Here is a 27,177-nt window from a genome sequence, read left to right on the forward strand (position 1 = left end):
AAATTTATTTTGTAATAAAAAATAGCTAAATAGATTCTTTAAAAAAAAGCTTTTGCTTCATAAACAAATATGAATACATTTTAAGTATTATTTTTTAAAATAAATTATTATAATTAAAATTTATCTAAAATAGAAAATTTGAATGATAAACAATTATATAATAAAATAAATTTTCTATTGAAATAATTATAAAATTGAGATATTAATTTAAAAAAATTTGAGAATTAAGTTTATAAAACCAGGAAAAAAAATAGAGTTTCATTGTAAAAAAATGAATAAATTTTGTTGCGACAAAACATTTACTATTTGGTTAAAACATCATCACCGTCACACCTTTTGCATTTTATGAATAATTAACACTTATCACACATCTACCATAAATACCTTGATCTTACAAAACATTTATTTCTAATCATATGTTATTATTGATCACTAACCCCCAAATTTAGAAATATAGCAGGTTAATATAACGATAGAATTTTTTACCAAATAAACATAATAGAATTCAATATATAAATATATATATATATATATATATTCTAAATTATACATAGAAAAATAAATATAATTATCTATGAAATGGTAGTATTTTCCCTATGGCATTCGATTCCAACAAATGAATATATATTCTCCACTGAAACTATAACTAGAGAAACTAATATATATATATATATATATATATATATATACACAACAACTTTTTTATTTTTATTTTTCCTTTTCTAAACATGTTTCCTTGTTGAGAATATGTGTATATATATATATATCAATAGTTTTCTTCTTCTTCTTCTTTATTTTTTAATTTTTTTTTATATCTATTTCGTTTTTTTTCAAATGTTTAAATCAATTAGATTTAATAATACAATATAACTAGTTTGTTTGTTTGTTTTTTGGATTCCGTATTCCTTTATTTGATGACTATGACCCGTTGTTGGATTTTTTTATTTAATTGTTTTAAAATCTATTTGTCTGTTTAAAAATTTTATTCAAGTTGGAGAAAGAAGAAGAAATTCGATTAAAGTACTTCATGGAGATTAGTTGAGTATCACGTAACATACCATATTCTAAAGAAAAATGTAATCGAATGCGTACGACTATTTATGGATATTGATGTTTCTGTTATTATATCATCTCGAACGCTAGACATGTTTCAGTGAGTGGGTAATTGTTTTTCTTTTATTAAATCATTCGTTTAGATTATTTTAATTATATAGATGGATTTACACAAAATTATTCTTGGGTTTGCTTTGCCTTGTCCATTTTTAGACAATGAACCGAATCGGCCCATTTTCATTACAAATTTAAATCTTTTTTTTTTTTATAATGGTTGTTTGTATATAAATAAATTTAAATCCAGCATCAAATTCATAGGTATCGTATAAAACAAATTCACATCCTAACATTGAATTCACACGGGTCCACCTTTTGAGAGATGTGTCATACCATACAATGATTGGTCGGGGATACTTCCTTCTTGGATCACCCTACAGAACTTGCAACTGTAAGCAAGCAGACTTCATGGGCTTTATTATTCAATGGGCTTTAGTGGGCTTTATTTATTATTCAATGGCCCACAAACACCCCCTTTCTTTCTCTTTGCCCTTGTGGATGTTTAAACCCTAATGTCCCCCCCCCCCTTTCTTTCTCTTCGCCCAGATGCCTAAACCCTAATTCCCTGCACGCACAAACCCACCCCTAGCGCATCTCCGACAGGGTTTCTTGATTCTCTCTACGATGACACTCAATCTTCTCTACGAATCGTCCTCAGGCTACGCCTTGTTCGAAGCGCATGGTCTCGACGAGATCGGACAGAACACCGAAGCTGTCCGGAGCTCTGTTTCCGACCTCAACCGGTTTGGTCGGGTCGTCAAGCTCACGGCTTTTCACCCCTTCGAGTCCGCTCTCGACGCTCTCGCATTCTTGCATCGAGCTCTTTGCAGGGATGATCTGTGTTCTGTTTGGGTCAATGCTGAAAAATGTTAGGGAATGGATAAATAAGAGCTCTTTGTCTGCCTTTTGGTGAATCTCTCGTTTATGCTTGCCTATTGGTTTCGTTAATGTTGCCGTTTGCAATATGTGTATTGATTTCTATCAGACCAGAAAATGTCAAGGTTACAGGTTTTTTCTTTTTGCGGCTCTGCACTTCGACATTCTGCACATGCACTGCTTATCTGATTTTTCGGTACAACCTGCTCCGATGTTGATTTTGGTTTGATTTTGATTTGGTTCATTCGTTAGTTTTGTTATTCTCCATTTTACTCTGTATAGATGTAGCCTTGTACAATGGCGTTTTTCAATGAGAGAATAATCTTTCAATCAGAAATCTTCCATTCATCATCCTTCTTCTCCATAAATCTCTCATTCTTCATAAAGTTATTAATTTCCTCGTGATCGAAATCGGGAGGAATGGTTTTTGAGGTAGTACCTTGTAGAGATTTCTATGAGCTAAAGCCTAAAGGAAAGAAATTTGACTTCTTTTCTATATTCTGTTGAATTTGAGAATAAGGAAACTTTATTCCCCATATTTATTGATTTATAGAATGAAACCAGACTATTACAGTGCTTGACAAAGATGGAATCAGCTCATTATATTCTGGTTTTGGATTCGCTTGTGGTTGCTTTACAAGTATTAAGTTTTTGTTTGGGTTTCTCCGTATTTTGCAGGTCTCATGACCGATGAACTGAGGAGTTTTGTGGAGCTGAATCTTCCAAAAGTCAAGCAAGACAAAAAACCCAAGTTCAGTTTAGGAGTGGCAGAACCAAAGCTCGGGTCACACATATGTGAAGCTACTAAGATTCCCTGCCAGAGCAATGAGTTTGTGCTTGAGCTTCTTCGTGGTGTGCGTCAACATTTTGATAGGTTCATCAAGGACTTGAAGGTGTGCATTCAGCATAATCTGATTTTCAGTGATTTTTCTTGGGGCACCTAATTCTTCCCTCTCTCTCTCTTCTTCCCTTCCTATTCCATACCCCTAACTCTTGTCCCATAACGTAGCCTGGTGACCTGGAAAAAGCTCAACTTGGTTTGGCTCACAGCTACAGCCGAGCAAAGGTCAAGTTCAACGTTAACCGAGTAGACAACATGGTTATCCAAGCTATTTTCCTGCTTGATACGCTTGATAAAGATATTAATTCCTTTGCTATGAGAGTCAGGTTGGTTTTTTCACTTTTTTTTAGGTACACACAGTCGCCTATTACCTTTAAGAATGATGGTTAAGGAACATCATATAACCTTTTTTGCAGAGAATGGTATTCTTGGCACTTTCCGGAACTAGTGAAGATAGTCAATGACAACTACCTTTATGCCCGGGTTGCTAAAATCATTGAGGACAAGTCGAAGCTCTCTGAAGAGCACGTGCCACTGTTGACTGAAGTTCTGGGAGATGAAGACAAGGCCAAGGAGGTCGTTGAAGCTGGAAAAGCATCTATGGGTATATTTTCATGCCTTACCCATTGATAGTTAGGTTGCTTTATTATGTGTTTCTAGTCGTCCTTGTTTGAAGATGTTGTCTGTCTTCATCTCTGTAGGTCAGGATCTATCGCCAATTGACTTGATCAATGTTCAGAACTTTGCTCACAGAGTTATGGACCTCTCAGAGTACAGAAAGAAGCTTTATGATTATCTTGTTTCTAAGATGAATGACATCGCTCCTAACTTGGCGGCCTTGATTGGAGAAATGGTTGGTGCCCGGTTGATTTCGCATGCTGGAAGTCTGACAAACCTTGCTAAATGCCCGTCTTCAACCCTTCAGATCCTTGGAGCCGAAAAGGCACTTTTCAGGTGCCTCTGTTCTCAACCTTAATGAGTTTAGCTTTTTTGTTAATAATATATGCATTGCATGAGTTTAATTGGTGTGGTATGACATTCAGGGCGCTGAAAACACGTGGAAACACGCCCAAGTATGGTTTGATTTTCCATTCTTCATTTATTGGCCGAGCATCTGCAAAGAACAAGGGTCGTATAGCTCGTTATCTTGCAAACAAGTGTTCAATTGCCTCTAGGATTGATTGTTTTGCTGGTAAAAAGTGAAATGCCTTACCACTTTGGGTTTGTGAGATCTGTTGTCAATTCTTTTCCCACTTGATTTGAGCCTTGCATGTTTTCGTACAGAGAAGGGGACTACAGCTTTTGGTGAGAAGCTCCGCGAGCAAGTTGAGGAACGGCTTGATTTCTACGACAAGGGCGTTGCACCTCGTAAGAATCTGGATGTAATGAAGGAAGTCTTGGAAACTCTGCAGGACAAAGGTACTGCTTTTTAACAAAAAGAAAGTCGAGTGATGATATCCTAAGAGCCCCATGTGCAAAGATTCAGTGTTCCATATGTGTGCGCTTTAGGAGAAGACAAAGAGCCCATGGAGGCCTCAGCGAAGAAAAGCAAGAAGAAGTCGAAAGGTGAGGAGGGGTACGCCATGGATGAGGACAAACCAAGTGCTGACCCAAACAGTGATGTTAAGTCGGAGAAAAAGAAGAAGCGGAAGACGGAAGAAGAGCAGGAGGAGAAAGCCAACGAGACCAGTGAGAAATCGTCGAAGAAGAAGAAGAAGAAGAAGAGCAGCAAAGGTGAGGAGGAGGAGATGGCTGCTGCTAACGATGGTGATGGCGAGAAGAAGAAGAATAAGAAGAAGAAGAAATCTGATGAATAAAAAAAGAGAAGCTCAAAAAAAAGGATCATGTTAATGTATTTTTGTTGGCTTTTTGGCCGCAGGCCATGCCATGCTTAAAAAAGACTGCTTCAGATTGGGTTTCCAAGTTTGTTGGAATCCATCCGCCTAAACTTGAGTGACTTTAGTTTCTGTTGTGAGTACATTTGATGTCTGAGATTGACGCTGAATCTGTCCCCAAGGGATACGCTTTGAACTCTTAACGCCGAATCTAACGCTTGAACATGAACATTCCGGCAACACATATCTTCTGATCATTGCTTGAATCCAAAATGCAAATAAAAGAGAAACCGCATCACCAGTTTCGATAACATATATTCTGTGGATATTGTCCTTAGTTTTGTTTTCTGAATTTGTCCATATATACGGACTCCGTAGCGCAAATATTTGTTTGATAGTTTGAAAAAAAAAGTTGCTGTATTTATTTTGATAAACAGAAAATTCATGTATTTCGCTTTAATAATTACATTTTTTTAGAAATAAAACTAATGCATAACGGAATGAATCTCAAAACTTCAGCCCTAATTTAAATAATATTTTTGGAGAGAATTTTCATTTATTGAAGAGTGGTCCTAAAAAAGAAAAGAGATTAGATATTGTTTTTGTAAAAAATTAAAAAAAAAAAAAAACTCCAAATAAAAATTCCCCTTGAAGAAAAAAGGAAAAATAAAATACTCAATATTACCCGGAACGGAGGGAGCAGTATGCAAAGAATTCGTCGCCATTTTATGACTTTGCAAATCCAGAGGCTAATTGGAATGTCGAGTTCGTAAAAAAGGGTAATTTTTTTTCTTCTGGAATCTGTGGAATTTCCTGGAACTTTCTCTCCATTCTGTTTCGATTTGCTTCTTCTTTTTTTTTCGGAATTTGATTTATGGGTTCTGTTGAATCTCTGATCGGCAATTACCTGTTTCGATTTATGTATCGATTGAATCGCGATTTGAACAAGGTCTCTTCCTGGTGAAAATCTGCAGATGTTTGGCGTCAGATTTGAATCGCATTTCCATTTGAGATCATCGACTTCACTTGAAACCTATTGAACTCTGTCGCCGATCCCGCCGCTGGATTCAACCGTCAAAAGGGTGTTCGTACGAACTTTTTTCTCTGTAGAATTGATTCATTCCCTTCATTGGTTTGTGGCTCTCTTGTGCAATGTATGTGGACGTAGTTCTTTGGTAAGCTTGTGGAGGAGTATTGGAGTGAGTTCAAAAGGGTTTGGTAGGAGGAGATATGATAATTCGATCCAAGGGATTTGAGATACAATGACTGGACAGTCATTGGGACTTCGTAGCGGGAGTTATGGCTCGTTGCTTCAGACAACAAAATCTTCGGCTTTTGCCCGTAGAGCCTCTTCGAAGATGCTCACTTCAAACTCTAAGGAGAAGGAGAGATCTCTCTCCTCCTTATGTTGCTGGTGCTTAGGCAGCAGACGAGTTGCCATGCTTCTGCTTCTTATCCTCGCTCTCGTGGTCTTTGTTCTGGGTTCTTACACGGTCAACAAAGGTAAAACCGAGCTGCTTCTTTGTTATAACTGTTTATGGTGTGGAGTTTGAATGGTTTGGTTTATTTATTCGGAGTTCAGACTTGTTGAGATCATGATGAAGAGTTTCAACTATAGGAAAACGGCATTATATGGAATATGCTAATGCGTTTTTCTCAACTTTCTTTTCTTGGGTTTCATAGCTGTACATTTGGGTCTTAAGGTTTTATCGGTGTGTTTATTGTGGGTAGTTTCTATCATATGGAGGCCGGGTAATCAGATTGGGTAGTAACTGAGTGTTGTGCCCTTTTGACTGAATATTATCTGATTGACACAACAGAGAGCAGTAGTCCATATATTTATCAGCATATCGGAACGATGGGTTTTAGCAGTAACCAAGCACTTGGAACTCAAGATTCTTTTTGGGGGAATAACGACGAAGGAAGTGATGTAGAAATAGTCCATCCTCCTCCATTGCGCCATCCATGCGAGAGTTTTTCATTTCCTCCTCCGCCGCCTGGACTGAGAAGGCCTGGACCACGCCGTAAGCTCCGTTTCATTTTATATTTCCTTTTCACATTTATATTTTCGCAAATCAATTGCAATTTTGTCCTAGTTTTGATTTGCTCATTCGTTAATTGGCTTCTTCTCCGGCGAACAATCTGTGCTGGAGTTTGACTGCTTTCTCTGCCTTTGTTTGCTCAGCCTGTCCAGTATGCTATCTTTCTCCGGAGGAGGCCTTTGCACGTATGCCGAAATACCCATCAGAATCTCCAGTGGTCAAGAATTTGACCTACTTCCGTGACGATACCCTTCTAAAACGAGAAGGCCAAGGAGGCTCAGAATTTGGAGGCTACCCTTCTCTAGAACAGAGGAATGACTCTTTTGATGTAAGGCAGTCCATGGCAGTGCATTGTGGGTAGGCTTCTCTCCTTCACAGTTAACTCCTTTTAGCTTAATGGCATAAAGAGTTTGCTTCTTGATAAGGTCTTCCTCCTTTTTTTTTTTTGTTTCTGAAGATTTGTTAAAGGAAAGAAACCAGGACTTCAAAGTGGATTTGACATTGATGAGGATATCCTTGATGAGTTGGAGCAGTTCCATGATGTCATTGTTGCATCGGCTGTATTTGGTACTGCTGAAAATATAAACTTCCTGTGAAACCTGTCGTTTGAATGCTCTCTCTACTTCACCTCACTTTGAAATTTTCAGGGAAATATGACATAATTCAGGAACCGCAGAATATTAGTGGAGTAGCAAGGAAGAAAGTACCTTTCTACATGTTTGTTGATGAAGAAACAGAAGCCTATCTTAAGAATACTACCACATACTCGGATGATAACAAAAGGATGGGGTTATGGAGAATCATTGTTGTGCACAATGTCCCTTACAACGATGCGAGGCGCAATGGAAAGGTCAAGGATTTCCTTTCAAACATTCTTTTCTTATGATTAGCCAGGCTAATGACGTTGTTACCGAACAGTAAGGAATATCCGAGATTTGGACAAGAACTAGAAAGTGCAAGGCATCATTGATGAAGAATCTGCCATTTTTACAGGTCCCGAAGCTTCTCTTGCATAGGCTGTTTCCAAATGTCCGGTACTCCATATGGATTGATGCGAAGCTCCAGCTTGTAGTAGACCCATATCAAATCCTTGAAAGGTAGACGTTCTTCTCTGGTTTTCGACATCATTATTGAGGTTGAAGCTGTTTAGTGAGCAGTATAAGCTTAACGATCTTCTAAATGTTTTAACAAATTTAGTTTACATTCTCTGGTTGTATTTTTACTGAGCTTTAACGGTCATGAAGTTTAGTTAAAGACTGCCATAGTTTTAATATTGACAACTCTGTTTGTTTATATATATTGCACCTCAGATAATAGCAAATCTGTCATCTTTTGTCAGGTTCTTGTGGCGTTCGAATTCTAGTTTTGCTATCTCGCGACACTACAGACGTTTCGACGTGTTTGAAGAGGCTGAGGCAAATAAAGCTGCGAGAAAATACGACAATGATTCAATTGATTACCAAATAGAGTTCTACAAGAAAGAGGGTTTAACCCCATATTCCGAGGCTAAGCTCCCAATAACCAGCGGTAAGAGCACAAGCCTGTAAAATATATCGGTATCATGCAACATGCCCGGATTTTCCTTTTTTCTTTTAAACTTCCGGGCTCGTTGAATCTTGTGGTATTTCGGCAGATGTTCCCGAGGGCTGCACCATCATTAAGGAACACATACCGATCACGAATCTTTTCACTTGCGTTTGGTTCAACGAAGTAGATCGGTTTACTTCCAGGGACCAACTAAGCTTTGCCATTGCAAGGGATAAGATAAGGGAGAGAGTAGAAGATTGGAGAATCAACATGTTCTTGGATTGTGAAAGACGTAATTTTGTGAAACAGGTATTCTATCTTATCATTGTTGTGTATAGACAAGAGAATCATAACATTGAGGGCATATATACTTTTAACAGGTATATCATAGAGACATTTTGATGAGCATGCCACCTCCGGTGGCTCGGGTGGCTAGATTTCGTGAGCCACCGGCTCTGCCACGTGGAAGGGTTATAGGTAAGAGGCTACCGGGCCGGCGTGGAAGAGATAGACGATCTGGGTCAAGGCGTCACCGGAAAATCTCCGCCGGAAACAGAGACAGTATCTCGAACTTGAAGTAGAATATGTTCTGTCTCGCCACTCATTATTTTTTCTTCAGTTTTTTTTTTTAACTCTCTTTTCTTTTCGTTCTGATGCATTTTTATTGTTTTTTTATTGTTTTTTTAATTCAAATGGGTTAGGAGAATTCAATCTTTGAGATTTCATACGGAAAGATTCCAAGGATTTTGAGATTTTTCTTCTTCTCACTTTACTTGTTCTTCGTTGTAAATACACTTTTTTTTTATAACTACTGCTAAGACATTTATGGCATCCTTTATTTAATTTTATAGGTTAATTTGATAAAAAGGAATTAGATTTGGCCTTAGAGTTTTTTTTGGTCATCGATTGTTATTTTATATGAAATAAATTCCGGTAATCAAGAGATCGTTGGCCATGTAATTCTTTAGTTTTTTTTTAATATTTTTTAACAAACACATCCAAATTCTTTAATTTTTTTGAATTATCTGATTAAAATCTTAAACGTCCCAATAAATCTTTGTTTCGATAAACAAAAAACTCTGAAAACTTATAATTTTGATATATTTATCGGTTTTTAATTCAGTTTAAATATATTTATAGTATTTATTTATTACTATAAAAATAATTTTGAAATTAGCATTGAAATAAATAAATTGAAAAATTCAGTAATCTTATGGATATGTTTATGGAAGATATTTTAGTTTAAAATTAGCAACAGTTATTAAATAAACAGATGGCCGAATGGTTCGGTGAGCATTAGTTTGCCTTTTTCTGTCGGCTGCAATTTCATAATTTATTTTATAATAAATAAAACGAATAGTTTAGTTGGCACGGATATTTTGATTTCTTGTTCATTTTTTTCATATTAAAATATTCATTTTTTTATTAATTAAGATAAATTTAGTTTTCTGTTTCGATAGTTCCATTCCATTTTAAAAAACCATCCTCATTCAATTATTATACCATATTCAATTTAATTATAATTTTATTTTATTTTATTTGGATTGAATCTAAATAAAATATTAAAATATTTTAATTATAGTTATATATTTTATTCAGTTATAGTTATATATATATTACAATATTTATTTAAATATATATAACTGAAGATAATGTCCCTTTTTACAACCCAAAGTTTTCTTATTAAATTTAAATTCATTTATTTCTCCCCTTTTTATGAAAAATATTATATATATATTGTCTTATTCTTTCAATTTTCAAGTGATAATATCTAGTACATCAGTTAAAAGTACCAATTGTTGAGAATATATTTACAAAAATTCAATCTTTTGAAGAACACATGTTACAATCCCTTTATATATATATATATATATATATATTATCAAATAGTTATATAATCGCATCTAATATTTTACAAATTTAAATTTACATTTAGATTATAAAAAAATTTAGAAAATTCTTCTATATATATCACATCTATAAATAAAAAATAATATAATTTTTCAGTTTACTGACATATAGAAAAAAAATAAAACTAATCGATATTAGTCATCCATGAAAACTTCATGTTTACGAATGAATAGTATCTCTCAAGCTATATAAAAAATTGTGTATTAAAACAATATAGTAATAAATTTATAGGATATTATATATATACCCGATAATTCTAAAAATATATTTATATCATAACAATTTATCAGAAACTCGGAATCGAAGGAGAATAAGAATTGAAGAGGGAGAAAGCTTGAGAGAGTCGAAATTTTCATCTGATTTTATTCTCCTCTGTTTTATCAATATATATACAAGAATAACAGTTAACTAACTCATGTATCTAGACGCTACTATACACTACATTCATTCGAACATAATGTTCACTGATACACCCACTCAAGTCGATATCTCACTGTCTTGAAAAGGGAGATATAGACTTGAGAGTTGGAGTCGATCAATCATCAACTTGAAAGTAAGTGGTTGCAACGATTTAGTAAAAATGTCTGCAAGTTGTAAATCCGTCCGAACATGTAGTATCTTTAAGAACCCTGATTTGAGCTTATCCCGAACTATGTGACAAGCAATCTCAATGTGCTTCATCCTATCGTGAAAAACGGGATTGGAAGCCAAATAGATTGCAGATTTATTGTCACAATAGAGATTTGCAAGTGCTGGAACCTTAACATGAAGTTCACGAAGCAGATTATCAGCCAAATTAGTTCACACGTTGCATTCGCCAAAGACCGATACTCTGCTCCAGTGCTACTTCTCGATATTGTATGTTGTTTCTTTTATTTCTAGCTCACAAGAGTATCTCCAACAAATATACAATATCCAGAAACTGAGCGTCGAGTATCTGGGCAAGTTCCCCAATCAGCATCTGCAAAGGCATTAAGATGAACCTTTGGAGAAACAGAGTACATCAAACTTTGACCAGGATTAGCTTTAAGGTATCGAATGATTCTTTGTGCTGCTTTCAGATGTTCTGTTATCGGCTTTGCCATGTACTGACTCAGTTTGTTGATTGAAAAAGTGATACATGGCTTCTCTCCAATCAACTGATAAAACAGTTTCTTTGAACGATTTTGGTTCAGGTATGGAAGATAGAGTAAGTGTATATTTCTGATAAAGCTAAGACAATTTGTCATAGGTCAGGAAGGAAAAAATAGGATAAGGTGTTTTATGAGTGGGTTGACATTTGTGAAAAAGATAATAACAGTGATAATCTGCTAAGTATGTCGGTGATTTAGATTTTGATCTGATTTTATTTTTCTCTGTTTTCTCAATATATATACAAGCATAACAATTAACTAACCCCTATATCTAGACGCTACTATACATTACATTCGCTCGAACGGGATGTTCACTGATACAATTTTCGGTGAAAGTTGATTTAAGAAAAGAGAATAATTCTAGAGAGTTTTATGGATGAAAATAAATAAATATTTTTTTTCTCTTTGAATAAAGGAAGGAAGACGACTAGTAGTCCAAAATATCCGGCAAAGCTAGTTTGATATAATTAATGTAATAAATTAAGAAATTAATGGAGCAATAAGATAGACGAGGACCTCACCACCCAACACGGTCCATGGTCATATATCCACGATTTAATCTGACTCTAGATCCAATATATTTGATTTTATAATTTAGAATTCTATCTAAAAATGGAAAAATTCTAATTTTACCATAAATTCGAAATTATTTCTACGATAACCTGAAATTTCCGAATCTAAATCCCAATATCGAATATTTTTGTTATCAAATCTAAACTCATGATACAGTAAATAATTCAAGTTTAGAATATTAGATTCACGAATCAAATCAAATATTAAAAAAAATATATTATATATCGTCCAAGGGTCCCACAAGAATATGGAATTTGGCCCCCCTTTTATTATAACATTGGTCTTCCACACCTCAAATTGCGGAAAAAGAAATAAGAATCTCCATATCTCATCTTCCATTGGTCAAAATACCAAAATTATCCAAATCGTATTTTAAATTCTTTATATCTTAAATTACTGAAAATGCCCCAAGTTAAAACAAATTTTCTTTATATCGTAATTTAGTTTGAGGAAAATGAATATATAGAAATATTTAATGTTTTCTTTAATTTATTTAATTTGAGATTTTCATATATTTATACGTTTATTTTGTTATGATTACGTTATTTTCCGCAAAAAATCTTCACAGTCGTATTTATTGATATGATTTACTTCCGCAGTCGTTTCATATGCATAACTCGACTTTGCCTTGCAATCACAGTGTGTATTAAAATGGGTATTTATTATATTTCCTGTTTAATTGACAAATTGAATTTAATTAATTACCGAACTTGGCGAGTCATAGTCACAGGTTTTGGAGAAGAATGGGACTTTGATGAGATCAAATCTAATCTCACGCCATTAAAGAAAATTAGCTTTTTAATAAATATTATAATATAAATTAACAAATCACCAAAAAAACCCATCATGGAATCTATCCAAGTTCCAAATCCCTAAATCGTATCTTCGCCCCCTTTTCCCAAATCCCTAAACCATACCTTTCCTTTCCTCCATTGATTTCCCATACAGACAAAACCCCGCAACGCCCATCTCCCCATTAAACCCGTGAATTTAAAAACGAAAAAACCTTTCTTTGTTCTTCTTTTAAAGATCCAATCTTCAGGTTCATTTGGGTTCTGAACAAAAACCCGTTTTCCCCCTTCTGTTTCCGAATTCCATATCTTTTTGATAATCTTAAACATGGGTTTGCGATTTCTTCAAAAGGGTTTTGATCGTTTCGTCAATCTTTCGGGATAAAGTTCCTGTTTTGATCCTTTGGGTTTTAGCTAAATGACTGCAGTGGCGATGAATTCACCCTTGTTTCGCGTAATCTGCATACTGCATTCGATTATCGCGCTCACGAGTGGAACCCTAATGATGTTCTACGCAGAGAAAGCTTCGATCTTTGGCCATGGCAGAGAGATCGCGAGCAAGCTGAAAGGATCGACTCCTCACGACGATCTCATCATCCAGATTTCGCAATCGTTCTCTGGTTTGCTTCTCTTCGCGATAGGTTTGGTTCTGTTCTTGGTGTCTTTCGTAAAGGACAGAGATTTCCACGGATTCTTTGCCAAAGGTTGCGTGGTTCTGTATGTGTTGATGGCTGTTTGGAGGGTTTCGTTTGAATGGAAGCTCGAAGATCTTGCGTATGAATGGCCAAAACAAGCCCTTGGAGACATTGCCCTTGCTGTCTCTTGGCTCTTCTTCCTTCTCTATACCTGGAGGGAGAAGTATGATTGATGTGTAATAATCTGTATAACCTGTTGTTTGAGCAAAGATTAGGGTTTGGATTTGAAGTGGAGATCGGTCGAGAACCTGCAGTGATCAAAACCACTTTCTGGGACCGTTCATGGATTCAGAAGATCGAAGACGAGAACAGTGATGAATCTCAGAAACCGAAGTGATGGATCGTCATGTGAGTTTGGAGTTTCTTCCAGTTCCGGATCACAAATGTCGGAATCTTGGAATCATTAGAAGTAAAAAGTGGATCATATAAAGCTGATGACGTCTCTTTATGAAAAATCCATGTACTGATGGATTCTTAAGAGAAATAAGTTCAAGATTGTTTGGTATCGATTCTTATATAATCTGATTTCTGTAGATCCATGGGTTTTCTTTGATCTTTGCACATAGTTGATAGTCTGTTTCTGTTCGCATCAAATACCATCCCAAGATATTTTCACAATCTCTACCCAAAAAATATAAAATACAAAACTTTATTTTGTCCTTTTCTTGCCCTTGTGAGGTTTCTTATCTTTGAGACAAACTTGTCACGTGAAAACTACAATTGTCTCGTCGGTTTCTCATGTTACCGACCTTTTGGTCTTAAATTTATTATAATTCAGAATTGGGGAATATACTATATATATATATATATATATATATATTAGATGTGGTTTATTTGGGTTTAGAGTTTAGGGTTTGGTTTGATTTGATTATATTTAATTTTAGAAAAAGTATAACCATTCGATTTTTATATTAAATTCAGATCGGTTTGGATTGGTTATAATACAAATATTTATTTTAAAAAAATTACGGATTTTCAGTATTTTTTTTATTCGGTTTGGTACAAATTTGAATTGGATTTTTTTTAGATTTTAAAAAAATTTTAATCATCTACTTTTATATATAATTGGATTCGACTTATGTATTATTCGGTTTGGATCAATTCAATTTTTTGGTTATTAATCAAATAAGTCACCATATTTACGAGCAATGGAATACAAAATAAAATAAATTGAATATTAAATTTTTTTTTATTGGTAAGCACAAAATGCAGAGTTTTAAAATTTTTAGATAACATACTTTTTTTTTATATTTTGTAGTAATTGATAATTTAGTGGTAAATATTTGGGCCCGGTTCGGCCCGGATAGTCCAAACTCGGCTCAATAACGTTGCAGCTATTCGAAGGTTCTGGGCCTTCTGGCACACTGCGTCAACTCTTTTGCCGATATTCCACCGGTTTCTTCTTCTCTGCTCCTCGATTCTCTCTCTGCGAGATCGTTCCAAAGGTCAGTTTTTTTCTTCTCTTCTGGAAAGTTTTTTTTTTTTTTTTGATTTTCTCCTCCCTGGAAAGTTATGTTCACATCCTTCGCATTGTTGGGATTATTGGAGGGTTCGAAATCGATTGCGAGAAGAATTTCCCCTCTTCTTTTTTATGGGTTTTGTTAGTTCTTTCCTGGGTTTCATTGACTGATTGGTTGTTCTCTCCGTTGGGTTGATTTCTTTCTGAGTTGGTGTGGATTTAGTTTATGAAAGGGACCTTCTTTGATTTTGGGTCTGTAGGGTTTTAGGATTTTAGGGTTTAAGCTTTAGAACTTTTGCTTTGGGAGGTCGAACAACTTTTCAGATGTGATTTGCGCATAGAAATGGAGGCGAAATGTTTGAATCCGATACTTGCCTATGAAAAATTCGCAAGAATTGTCACCTAGTAACTGCAATTGGAAGAATTGCTGAATTCTCCTTTTTCGTGGAAAGACCACATTTTTCTGATAGCTCTTTAGCTTATTGTAGGTTAAGGAATCATATGAACCATAGGAGTAACTTGTGTGGTTCTTTTGATTTTTCCCCATGCCGGTTTATATACTCATCGTTTTCCATTGTGTTCTTTGTTCTTGAAGGGTGTCGTCAGATTAAATCTCTCTTTCTTGGTTAACTCTAGGTTTCGGGTTTGTGTCGGTGTTAGATAAAAGTATGCCAGTTTCAAGTGTTTCCTGATGTGTGGTAATGCATTTCCGGGAACTAGTTCTCCATGAGAACAGATGAAAACAGGCGATATTGACAAAAACCGCATTCAGTCTATTTAGACGTTGAACTAGAGATATCCGTAAGCATTCTGTGATACTGAACGTGTGCCCGTGCTCTGCCTTAACATAAGTATCTGCAATAACACGACAGGATGAGTGGTCAAACAGCGGAAAACGATGTGTGCTCCTCGGCCCAAACTGGTCCAGAGCCAACCAACATGGTCGTAGAAGCGGAGACCAAACCGAAGAAGAGGATATGCTGTGCCTGCCCTGAGACAAAGAAGGTAAGAGACGAGTGCATAGTGGAGCACGGTGAATCAGCTTGTACGAAATGGATCGAGGCTCATCGTATGTGTCTTCGTGCCGAGGGATTTAACGTATGAGAAGCAAAATCTCGTGATTTCGGATCATACAAAAGTATGTAATGATGGCAGGTTTTTCATTCTTGAGCTCTTCCACACATAAAGTCAGTATGATAGAAGAGGGCGATAAGTCGTAGGCTTTGTGTTTCTTGACACTTGCAAAATTCATTCCTCTGTTACGGAGGAAAACATAGATAGCGGATGGATTCTTGGCAAATATTGCAGTGGAATAATGATATTTTTTTTTAAGGATAAACGATTTTATTTGCTACTACTGTTATGGAATTTTATAGAGTAGTAATCATTGTTGATGTGTTTCACAATGAAGTGTTTTCCTGTCTGAATATTTACCAATGCCCAAATGCCTTCTTGTTCCTGCAATGTTGCCGGGATGGAGGGAAGAACAAATGCAGAACATAACAAACAGATGTAAATACAGACCAAATTGATCTAAAGACTGAATCTTCCCATCTTGTTTCCAGTTTATTATGAAGCCAGGAAAAAAAAGTGTGGGAATTTTATTCATGTGGCTCCTGAGCTCAGAGAGAGATACGAGCTTCAATGGTCGCCACAAGTGCAGTTGACGCAGCTGCAGCTCGACCCGCATTTGCACTTTCCATCATTCTCTTCCATGACCATGACCTCATTGCTGCAACAATGATAACAATCAACACATCATCATCATCACCATCATTTACATGGATCTGGTTGTAAAGCTTACATCTTCTCGGTCTGGATGACGGCCTCAAGCACAAAGCTGTTTCCTTCGCTGCAGTAACTAGGGGTGGGCACGGGTCGGATACCCGGAAAAATCGAGAGATTTGGATTCGGATCCGGGAGGCTCGGGTATTTAACTATGAGATTTGTATCCGGGATTTGGTATTTACGAGTATCCGGGGTACGGGTATCCGGAATAATAGTCGGGTACTCGCGGATATCCGGATCCGGATTTATTTAAGAAAAACAACAATATTCATATATAAAATTTTTAAAACATGAAGATATATTTATAAAAATTGATGAATTATGATAAAATATATAAGACAAAAGAGATAATAAGAGACAAATAATAATAAATTTAATTTTTTTGAATTAATATTAAAAAAATATGAAAAATAATTGTATTTTATAAAAATGTTATATAAATATAAGATATAATTATTTATAATCATAATACGCGGGTACCCGCGGATATCCGGTTTTAAAAATTCTATTATCCGGATTTGGATCCGGATTCACGGGTATTGAAAAATAAGGATTTGGATTCGGATTTGAAAATTACGAGTACCCTAAAATCGGGTATCCGTGAGACGAGTATCCGACGGATACCCGATTTTCGGGTATTTGTGCCCACCCCTAGCAGTAACAGAACAACACAGAAGCAAAGTCAATTCATGGTCTTGGGGAAGACGGGAAGAAATCTTTTCAAAGGTTAACAAAGTTCAGATTTTTACGGTGACCCAGAACTTAATCATCCAAGAAAATAACAAATTTGTAAACTTTATGATCAAGGGGCAGTCTTAGTTTTAAATCAGAACCAAAAGGGTTGAGAGGGGAAGAACAAGAACAAGTACATGAACTGAGCTTTGTCAGCGCACTCGCAGTTTCCACATTTGTCAGACATTGTTCCGTTTGGTTGTTGGATCTGTCTGGGAGCAAAGGCTTTGGTTTTTTGTGTTTGTGTAGTTGTGAAGCCCTCTACTTATACATGGAGAAGGGAATCTGAATTTATGGACGAGAGATATTATGGCTTCTTTGTTTTTATATATATTACAATTATGAGATAAAGTATTGAAATAAAATAATCTATAACATGAAAAAAATCTGATTTTTTTTTTTTACATTTCACTGAAAATTATTGTTTGAAATAACTCGCCCACTGTTTTTTTTTTCCGTTGTTCCGAAAACCAGAAACATGCGTACATGTATGTATGTATGTATGTATGTATGTATGTATGTATGTATGTATGTATGTATGTATGTATGTTGGCACGGATCCCATCAGCAGTACAAGACATATGTGTGGGTAGATTCAATGATCAATATGGATAACCATTGCACGAATTGCACAAAATCGAACAAAGTGGAAACCTATAATCAGAAAATATTAATCTTTAATATTATTGTACTTATATTTTTTCTTTTCTCTTTTTTTTTCACGTATATAGATTTTGGATTAATATTCGACGCAATGCAATGACTTTCTAAAGTTTATATTTCATGGAAGCTACCTTTAAGAATAATAAATAATTTGTTTTTTTTTCTCCCTCTTAAATTTTCAAAAATAATTTATAATTGGTTTCTGCATGTAAATTACGTGTGCAAACGACCCTAGGACAAATGCTCTTTGCGCTCGCTTTTGCTAATTGGGCCATAATTTCTTTCCCTTAAAATTATTTATATATATATATATATATGCTGTTTTGAATCTTTGATCAATAGCGGGAAAAATAATATATGGCCTCACCTCAATTCATAAATACGATACATCATTCATGAAAAAAATATTATAAAGTATTTTCAATTAAGTTATTGGCGGAGTTGTATTTACTTTTCAACACATTAATTATCCAGTTTTAAGGGTGTTTTTTTTCGATTACCACGGATTGATCCCAAGACATTTCGATTCTCTCCAATTAAAATTGTAGATACTTAATTAAATTTGATTTTAAAATAAATTTTATTAAATCCAATTAACTGAAAAATATTGAAAAGGATTTTTTAATAAAATCCAAAGTTAACCACAATCTAATATAAATATAAAAATTGTATGACTAGTTTTTTTGGAAAGCAAATGAACAATGAAAAAAAAACCCACAAAAAGAGTGAATTTGAAACGATAAAAAATTGAATCAAATTAAATAAATAATTTTATTTTTAGTTTATACCCATTAAAATAATCTATTTGTGTAAAATATCTCATAAATTCCATACATTTGAAGTTTAATGGATCGGCATCCAACATTAAATACAAAACCGCTAGCATTCAGATGAACAATATTAACGTGTTATAAGAGAACGTCATTCATGATCTTTTTTATTCAGTAATAATAATAATAATAATAATAATAATAATAAATGATGATGATGATGATGATAATAATAATAATACGAAGTAACGTTATTAATCTATTCTTTTTTACCAAAAAAAAGAAATCTATTCTAGTTCCTAACTTTTTTAAAAATTAATCAACATATTATATGAACAAATCAACACCATACTCTACTCTCTATAATTATTCAATTATAACTGCAATTATCCATAAATCTAAATAAATTTCATAACATCTATTAATTAATTTATTTATATCAATATAATATATATATCTTAAATTAGATTATGAAAATACCTTCTGATAAAAAAGTTTTATGTTTCTTTATCCTTTGGTGCTTTGTTGAGACGGAATACCTTAATAATTACATAATTTCTTATTTCTTATAGACGTTTGTACTTTTTGAAGTATTTGTTTATCAGATATAATTAGCATTTTTATCATAAAAAATAACCACATAATTCTTCACAAATTATAATATTAACATGTTTAAATAATATACATGATATCAAATTGATACCATAAATATAGTTATATTTTTAACAAAATTTTAAATAAAAATTAATAAGAATAAGTTTTACTATAAAAATAAAATTTATGTCGATTTATAGATAATTAATTTTAACAAATAAAGATTTGATTGATATTTTATCAATTTTACTATGACTACTTTGACCATATCCAGTTAACGATTTGGTATCCATATGATCGCTTTTCTCGGGGATAATAAGGGATAGGGATGAGGGTTTCGAAGAATCGAATTGTAACGAACCGAAAATTTCGGTATTTTTAAAATTGTATCATTCAAAATTTTTGAATGGTATGATTTTTATAGAACCGAATTTCCCGTAACTGAACCGAATCGAATTTTACAAAATTCTCGAAAAATCGAAATTTTTTAAGAAAATTAAATGTTTTTTAACAAAAATCGAAACTGAACTATACCGAAATTAAAAACAAACCAAATAATATATGATACTAATTTGGTATAAATTTTAGAATACCGAATAAATCGTTCTCGAACCGAACCGCTAAAATTTCTATCGGAATCCGAGACGCGCACCAAGAAAAGGAAAGAAAAGTTCCCAGCCGTTGGATTCATGAAACCGTTCTTCTTCTCATCCAACGGCTGTCGATTTATGGCGTTGGTCGAACTTCCCTTCCCATCCTATCCCCGTGATACCCCACCTCTGATCATGCCACGTCATCACATCAGCAGATATGGACCGTCAGATTTTTTGTGGGACCCACTGTGTGGACTTGGATCAGCCGAATGACTTTCCCTATTGACTCTGGATAGAGCGAAAAGGAGATGGAAATTAAGTTAACTGATGAGAGTTAATTAAGGAAAAGGAAAATGAGAGAATCGGACTCTGTAGTGTTCATAGCTATCTGTTAATCTTAGTGTTTTGTGTGTAATACGGCGCGAAGGTGGAGAATCCAAAGATTTCTCGATCGTTTTCTTTCCGTTTTTTCCGTCGAAGCCCGTGGCGAATTCTCTCGTCTTCTTGGTTGCCAAACAGGAAATTCCGCTGGTGGAGATCATCTATGGAGCCTGACGTGGTAGAGATCGCCCCTCCTTTGGCCTCGAGCTCGAAAACACGGAAGCAAAAACAGGTTTTTTTTTTCCCTCGGAGGGAATATTTGGTTTGGAAGTTTGTTTCACTGCTCAAATTCACCGATTTACCTGATACATGCGGAATTTTTTACTTGGTTTTGTCGATCGTGTTCCGGTATGGATCGGTTTTTGTTCGGCGATGGTGTGCGATCATCTGGGCATTTTTGAATTTGGGGTTTTGTTCGATTTCAGGGTTTTAGTGGGCTTTCTTTAATTCGTTTGGCCTTAGGGTTTTTGCTCGTTTTCGTGCATTACGCTTGATTGTGATAATGGGTTTTACCGTTCGTGATTGATCATATTCGTTCCAGCGAATCATTGTCGCTACATCGCAGTTGTGAATTTCCCATGTTGATGTAGATCCTTTGTTTGTTGTCAATGTTATTCGGGAAGAGAGAAGACGATTGGTGATCTTCTCTGTTTCGGTTTCTTCATAAACCTTTTTCCTGATACAGAGCTTGTCGAGGTTGCACAGAGTGAGGCTGTAATGTCAGGCTTTGTTCTGTTTTTTCCACGCATTATGAAAATTGAGCTTCTTTCCATGTCTTTTTCAAGTGTTTAAGCATGGAAAAGAAGCACGAATCTATGGGTTTTTTTGGGTTTTTGCTCTCTATGCTCAAGTCTTTTTCAGAGCCAATCTGGATATCAGTCTTTGGTTGTAAAAAAAACATAAAGATGGTTTTGTTTTTCTAGTTGAATCTTCAGCTTTTCCATCCTGAGTCTCAGCTAAGATCATTTTCTTGTAGGCTGTTACTATGGAAGTGATTGATGTGGAGCGATATGAAATCCAAAACGGTGGGGGTTCTGACAAGAAGAACAAAGGGAAGGCTGTGCAAGTAAGCTCCTGTTCTTATGAGAAGCATGCTATGGTATTTACTCATCCTTTCGCATCTTCTTTGTTTAGAGAGTATGTTGTTACTCAGAGTCTGAGAGTCGAAAATTTTCAGGATAGTGCTACATATGCTTCCGGCCCAGTGAATAGCATCGAACCTCATCCTGGCATGTCCCCAGGTTCACAGAACATGATGGACCCAGACTGTTTGTTCTACGAAGACTATGAGGATTACGATCAATATCTAGACGAAGCAATGGATATTGATGACTACTCCTTGTTTCAAGACCTTTTAGATTCTAAGGATATCCCTACCGATGTAGAGGTGTCAATTGCTTGGTTTCAGAATCAGAATTCAACTAACAAAGAAGCAGCGAAATCAGGTGGAACTAGTACTTCATCACATGGAGACAGCTGGAAGAAATCGGGTGTTACCGGTGTAAATCCATCACTCTCTCCCTGGCCACAGATTCCGACTTCTACTTCTCAACCGTGGAATGATATTCCAAACTCTGAAGCTAAGGCTCAGAATATTAATACTCAGGTTATCTATTCTTCTGCATATCCTCTTCCGAAAGATTATCCTCCCTCCAAATCTTGGAACCCGTTTTCCGGTATTAGTAGCAGCAATGGTGGCGGGGCACATCCTTCCGGTGCGGTGCTTCCGTTGTCACCAACTACTCCCCCTAATTCCCATGCTTCCGCTAGTTCACGCTCAAGAGTGGATGAAGTTATTTCAGCTAAGGATTCCTCCAGTATTCAGAAAAACGTGGAAGATTTTCTGGGAAAGTTTTTGTTTTTCAAAAGATTTGACATCGTCGAAGATTGTTCAGATCACCATTATGCTTCCAGGGGGAATTCTTCAAAACAGGTGGTGACAAGCTGACATAATTTTTCTTCTCCGAAATATATTTTAATTGTTCTTGTCAAGTTCAAGTGCTGATTAATTCTCTTTGCCTTTCTTTGTCTTGTTAGTGTGCAAAGAGTTGGGTGAAAAAGATCCAAGAAGAGTGGAAAATCCTCGAGAACGATTTGCCAGGTGAGTCCACTCTCTAGACATAAATTTTCTCAAGATGAAAAACAACCTCCCTTTGATTTATTAGGTTCATTCCACTGCAACAGATACGATATTTGTCAGAGCGTATGAATCTCGGATGGATCTGTTGAGGGCTGTAATAATCGGAGCAGAAGGAACTCCCTACCATGACGGTCTTTTCTTCTTCGATATTTACTTCCCTGTTACCTATCCTAATTCACCACCGGTATTGTCATCATGTCCTCCAAATGCGCTTTATCTATCTACATGCCTGTTCTGTTTTTTTTTTTGACCCTGATGATGGTGATTGGATTTTAATGGTGACAGCAAGTTCATTACCATGCTGGTGGGCTCAGAATAAACCCGAATCTATATAACTGTGGCAAAGTATGTCTGAGTCTTCTTGGCACCTGGAGTGGTAACAATAGGGAGAAATGGATCCCCAATGTCTCGACGATGCTTCAGGTTCTTGTCTCGATCCAAGCACTCATCTTGAACCAGAACCCTTACTTCAATGAACCCGGGTATGAGCGAACCATCGGTACTCCATTGGGCGAGTCCCATTCGAAAGCTTACAGCGAGAACACCTTTATACTGTCTTTGAAGACAATGGTTTACAACATGAGAAGACCGCCCAAGGTTGTAATAATCCCCCACTCCTTTGTTTCTTCCCCTTAAGAAAAAAGCCGATTTTGTTTGATGGGTATCTCTGATTCTGAACTGTGAGTGCAGCACTTTGAGGACTTTGCGTACGGTCATTTCTTCAGCCGAGCCCATGACATATTGAAGGCGTGCAAAGCATACAAGGATGGTGCGCCGGTGGGATCGCTGGTGAAGGGAGGCGTTCAGGACGTGGAAGAGAGTGGCCCGAGTGGTTCGAGGAAGTTCAGAGCCGATGTGGATAGTTTCATGAAAATGCTTTTGAGTGAATTCACCGTTCTTGGGGTCAAGGACATGGACAAAGCGACTGGGAACAACAGCAGTAGTAATGCAGAGACTGAGAAGAAAAACAAAGTGAAAACCAAAAGAGACCGAGAATCGAGATGAATCTTGCTCTTAGAAGATGAAGGAACGGATCTTGTTTGGGCACATGAAGTAGTAAGAAGATAAAGTTTTCGTCTTTTTGAAGAAGGCGAGAGGCCGTATGAAGGTTGGCCTTTGCAGCAGGTGAAGGTGCAGAGACTTTGGTATATGTAAGTGCTTTCTTTTGAGGCTTTACTACTTAACGTATATAGTATGATTATTCAGAGGTTAATCTCTCACCTGTACAGTTAATCCATCAAATTATTAGTTGCAGCTCCAAATTTAGTTCGGGCTCAGCCTGCAGAAACCCTACACCGATCTCTGTATATATTTATACAACCTTTCTTAAATTAATGTTCCATAACATAAACCCCGAACTCGAGCTGTGTCTCCCTTAACAACGGCGTCTTCATCATCGGCGGCGGCGGGATTGCTCCTCAAACCGAAAATCGGCGGTGGGAATGTCGGGTCGGATAGGTTCGGTCTATCCTGTTACTAACCGAATTCCGGTTATCTTGGATTCCTTTCCGGTTATCGAACCTGGGTTCTTGGATTTGGTTCAGAAACAGGGATCTAAATTGAATCCCTTTCCTTTGATAGGTCTGATCACGCGACCAGACTTGTCGAATCTCCTTAATGTCAGACTGTTTCAGGATGGGAAAAAAAATAATCTCAAAAGCATTGAAAACAAAAATGGGTGTCTAATAAAAATCAATTCAGGGTAATAACAAAATGGGCAGAGAATTTCTCAAGCTTTATGTACAATCAATCTCTACTGACAAATCTGAAAGTCTCGAGCTTTTGTCGCGAATCCGACAGTTCTTTCCGGCAAATAGGGCATGTGAGATGGTTCTTCAACCAGGCATCGATACAGTGAACATGATACATATGTCCGCAGATTGGGAAAACCCTACATTCCCCATCAATGGCGTAGTCACTGAGACAGATCACGCATTCTCCATAGCCCACAGACCTCTCCTCGACTGGCAGCCTCGGAAGCAATGTTTCGATCGTGTTCTGTCTCAACCCGTGTTTCTCTCGCGGCTCGTTATGATCTCGAGCTTCGAAAATCCCCGGCTGCAATCTCAGATCGGCCGGGATGATAGCGTGGTACGTGACGATTCTAGCCCTTTGGCCTCTCTCTCCGATTTCGAGATCGATGTGGAGGCATCGTCCTAGGAATGGTCGGAGAAGGCATTGGATGACGAGATAGATGAAGAGGGCGGTTGCAGTGATGGCTATGAGAACAGCAAGGGCGAAGCAGACGCCGACAATGATCACCAGGCCAAGCAGAGTCATGAGATTAGATGCATCATGCGAGGAGCTGTCCATGCGTTGCCCTGTCGCGTGACTCGGATTGGAGCAGAGGGTTCGAATTCTGGTCCCTCTGCGCAAAATTTGCAGAGTTTTTTCTTTTTTCTTTTTTTTTTTTAAAAAAAAGAAGATGAAACCGCATATTTATTGTTAGGATTGTATTGAATCATGAGAGCTTAAAATTAGTCGTGCAAACCAAGACGTGGATGAAGGGGGATAGACAGACGTTTGGTTTGGTGGAATTCTCTATGTTTAGTGATTCGTTTCAAATGCTGACGCATATCCTTAATGCTTACAAAAGATTCTCTTCTTATCCTTAATGAATAATGATGATACTCTAACTCCAGCTCATTTTTCTAATATGATTCATAATCAGGATGCTGTTAAATTCCATTTCATTGGATAGGAGTTCTTAATGAACAATGGAAATAATTGATTTATATATGAATAAATACCGTGTCGTGAGTGATTCAAATTTGGATAGTTCCATAGGTAAAATAGAAGCGTAAAATATCTGTCTCGTCCCAAATTCAAACTTTAAAACTGAGAAAGAGAAAGAGGTATATAATCCAAATTATATAGTTGACTATGGATTCGAAAATTAGTATATATCTTGATATAAGATATTAGATCATTCCAAACAAAAAAAAAATTGCGTGGGGTGCGTGGAAAGGGTTAAATGGAAAGAATAAGACCGTCTACGTGGAGGAATCAAAACCGTCCACGTGGCGAATTTACAGAAAATATAAAAAGGAAAGTGCTGGAAAGAATTATCATTATCCTAAGCGAATCCTACGTCCTCCGACTCCTTGTCATTCGAATCGTCCTCCATAACTACCAAACAAACACTTCTCCCTCTCTCTCTCTCTCTCTACCAAAAATATCTGAAACACCTTTACCTTTCTCTCTCTCTCTCTCTCTCTCGCTACCAGCTTCAATGGCGTCTTTGCTCGACTCCGTCACTGTCACTCGCGTTTATGCTTTTCCGATCACGGCTTCCCGTTCTTCCGCTTCCGCGGTTTCGTCGGTTTCTGTACGCCGGATGTATCCAGCGGGGCTGCCGGGTTTCAGCGGGCTGAAGGTTCGGCGGAGTTTGTTCACTCGGCCCTTCGGCTCGGTGAGTCAGGGTCCAAGCCGCAGATCGGATTTCGCTCGCGGTGGACGAATTGTCTGCGAGGCTCAGGATACCGCCGCCGCCGTCGAAGGTCTGGTCCTTAACTTTCTTCCTCTGTTTTGTCAATCGATGGATTCGTGATGGAGTATAGTTGCTAATTTCGTTCCACATCGGTGTATGTTGTAGTGTTTTGGTGATTCGTTTTACTGTGGGTGAAAGGAGGAACACATTTGAGTAGGCTACGTTTTTGGTGTTCTTGGTGATATATAGGAGATCGAAATCGAAATCTATCTGATACTAACTTGTGATATACTAAGTTTATTTGAGTTCTCTGGGGCTGGAAACTAATCTGCGATTTAACATTTGATGTCTTCAAGGATTTAGCCGACCTTGACCTTGAACAAAAATGTGGCTTGGGAGCTTACTCTCCATGCTTGTTTTCTTTGATGTTCATTCAAGCTGATACGTGTTAAACGGTCTTGATGTTTTTTGGTTTGATGTGCAGTACCCGAAATCTCAGACTCAGATTGGCAATCACTCGTGATTGAATCCAAGAGCCCCGTTCTAGTCGAATTCTGGGCTCCGTGGTGTGGACCATGCCGTATGATCCACCCTATAGTTGATCAACTGGCCAACGACTTTGCAGGTAAATTAGATTTCTACAAAGTTAACACTGACGAGAGCCCGAACATTGCCAATCGCTGCGGGATACGGAGCATTCCAACGGTGATGATATTCAAAGGCGGCGAGAAAAAGGACAGTATCATAGGAGCTGTCCCGAAAGAGACGCTGGAGAAGAGCATAGAGAAGTTCTTGTAGATGAAAAAAGGTATGGTCTTGTCGCCATTGCCATTACCTATTTTAAACTTAACACATGTTCCACGCCAAGGTAAGCACGAAGAAGAAGTATATTTAAATGTATACTTGAATCGAAATGCATTCTTGTGTTTGTCTGTCCATTGCGTATAACTGTATCTGTGCTTCCATAGGATGTCTATCTATCCACGATGTTTGGTTTGGTTTGGTTTTGATTAACCGAACCGAAATGGCCACGGACATTCTTGTTGTATATATATATATATATATAAATATATATGTATGTATGGGGATGAAAATAATATGCACTTGTATGATATGTAACGAGTAAGGATGCCCATCATTATCTCATATGAGATCTTGGGTTTTAATTATTCCATTTTTTTTCCTGTTTTCTCATACTTCTACTCTTAAAATTTCTTCTTTTGAAATCCTTTGAGAATTTATTTTTCTTTCCAAATTTACTGTTTAATCTATATAAAAATGTGGGGGGGGGGG

The 27,177-nt window shown here is 36.5% G+C and overlaps 6 protein-coding genes and 1 pseudogene across 7 annotated transcripts; 6 read left to right on the forward strand and 1 right to left on the reverse strand.

The window, feature by feature from the left end:
* Positions 1–1,629: 1,629 nt before the first annotated feature.
* LOC104810472 lies at positions 1,630–4,865 on the forward strand (annotated as a pseudogene).
* A 471-nt stretch (positions 4,866–5,336) lies between these two features.
* On the forward strand, positions 5,337–9,062 carry LOC104810473. Its single transcript, XM_010536799.1, has 10 exons — positions 5,337–5,441; positions 5,637–6,165; positions 6,483–6,686; positions 6,848–7,061; positions 7,162–7,271; positions 7,352–7,554; positions 7,698–7,801; positions 8,044–8,231; positions 8,338–8,540; positions 8,612–9,062. Exons 2-10 carry the CDS (start codon positions 5,925–5,927, stop codon positions 8,810–8,812), a joined length of 1,668 nt encoding a protein of 555 aa, XP_010535101.1. The 5' UTR covers positions 5,337–5,441; positions 5,637–5,924; the 3' UTR covers positions 8,813–9,062.
* A 3,636-nt stretch (positions 9,063–12,698) lies between these two features.
* LOC104810474 lies at positions 12,699–13,996 on the forward strand. The gene has a single exon (XM_010536800.2). The coding sequence runs from the start codon at positions 13,058–13,060 to the stop codon at positions 13,505–13,507; it is 450 nt and encodes a 149-aa protein (XP_010535102.1). The 5' UTR covers positions 12,699–13,057; the 3' UTR covers positions 13,508–13,996.
* A 683-nt stretch (positions 13,997–14,679) lies between these two features.
* On the forward strand, positions 14,680–16,180 carry LOC104810475 (cytochrome c oxidase copper chaperone 2-like). The gene is made up of 2 exons (XM_010536801.2): positions 14,680–14,779; positions 15,666–16,180. The coding sequence occupies exon 2, from the start codon at positions 15,667–15,669 to the stop codon at positions 15,895–15,897; it is 231 nt and encodes a 76-aa protein (XP_010535103.1). The 5' UTR covers positions 14,680–14,779; position 15,666; the 3' UTR covers positions 15,898–16,180.
* Positions 16,181–20,248: 4,068 nt separating this feature from the next.
* Positions 20,249–23,747, forward strand: LOC104810477 (putative ubiquitin-conjugating enzyme E2 38). 2 transcript variants are annotated; one of them, XM_010536803.1, is made up of 7 exons: positions 20,249–20,546; positions 21,291–21,413; positions 21,492–22,247; positions 22,352–22,415; positions 22,499–22,638; positions 22,740–23,051; positions 23,145–23,747. In XM_010536803.1, exons 1-7 carry the CDS (start codon positions 20,478–20,480, stop codon positions 23,457–23,459), a joined length of 1,779 nt encoding a protein of 592 aa, XP_010535105.1. In that variant the 5' UTR covers positions 20,249–20,477; the 3' UTR covers positions 23,460–23,747. The 2 variants fall into 2 exon arrangements, with proteins under 2 accessions (XP_010535105.1, XP_010535106.1); XM_010536804.1 differs by having other exon boundaries at positions 21,291–21,380.
* Positions 23,748–24,133: 386 nt separating this feature from the next.
* On the reverse strand, positions 24,134–25,002 carry LOC104810478 (putative RING-H2 finger protein ATL19). Its single transcript, XM_010536805.1, has one exon. It carries the CDS (start codon positions 24,765–24,767, stop codon positions 24,201–24,203), a length of 567 nt encoding a protein of 188 aa, XP_010535107.1. The 5' UTR covers positions 24,768–25,002; the 3' UTR covers positions 24,134–24,200.
* A 573-nt stretch (positions 25,003–25,575) lies between these two features.
* Positions 25,576–26,921, forward strand: LOC104810479 (thioredoxin M4, chloroplastic-like). The gene is made up of 2 exons (XM_010536806.2): positions 25,576–25,954; positions 26,369–26,921. The coding sequence occupies exons 1-2, from the start codon at positions 25,687–25,689 to the stop codon at positions 26,680–26,682; spliced, it is 582 nt and encodes a 193-aa protein (XP_010535108.1). The 5' UTR covers positions 25,576–25,686; the 3' UTR covers positions 26,683–26,921.
* Positions 26,922–27,177: the final 256 nt, after the last annotated feature.

The sequence above is a fragment of the Tarenaya hassleriana genome, unplaced genomic scaffold (assembly GCF_000463585.1).
Source record: "Tarenaya hassleriana unplaced genomic scaffold, ASM46358v1 Cleome18, whole genome shotgun sequence".
Lineage (NCBI taxonomy): Eukaryota > Viridiplantae > Streptophyta > Magnoliopsida > Brassicales > Cleomaceae > Tarenaya > Tarenaya hassleriana.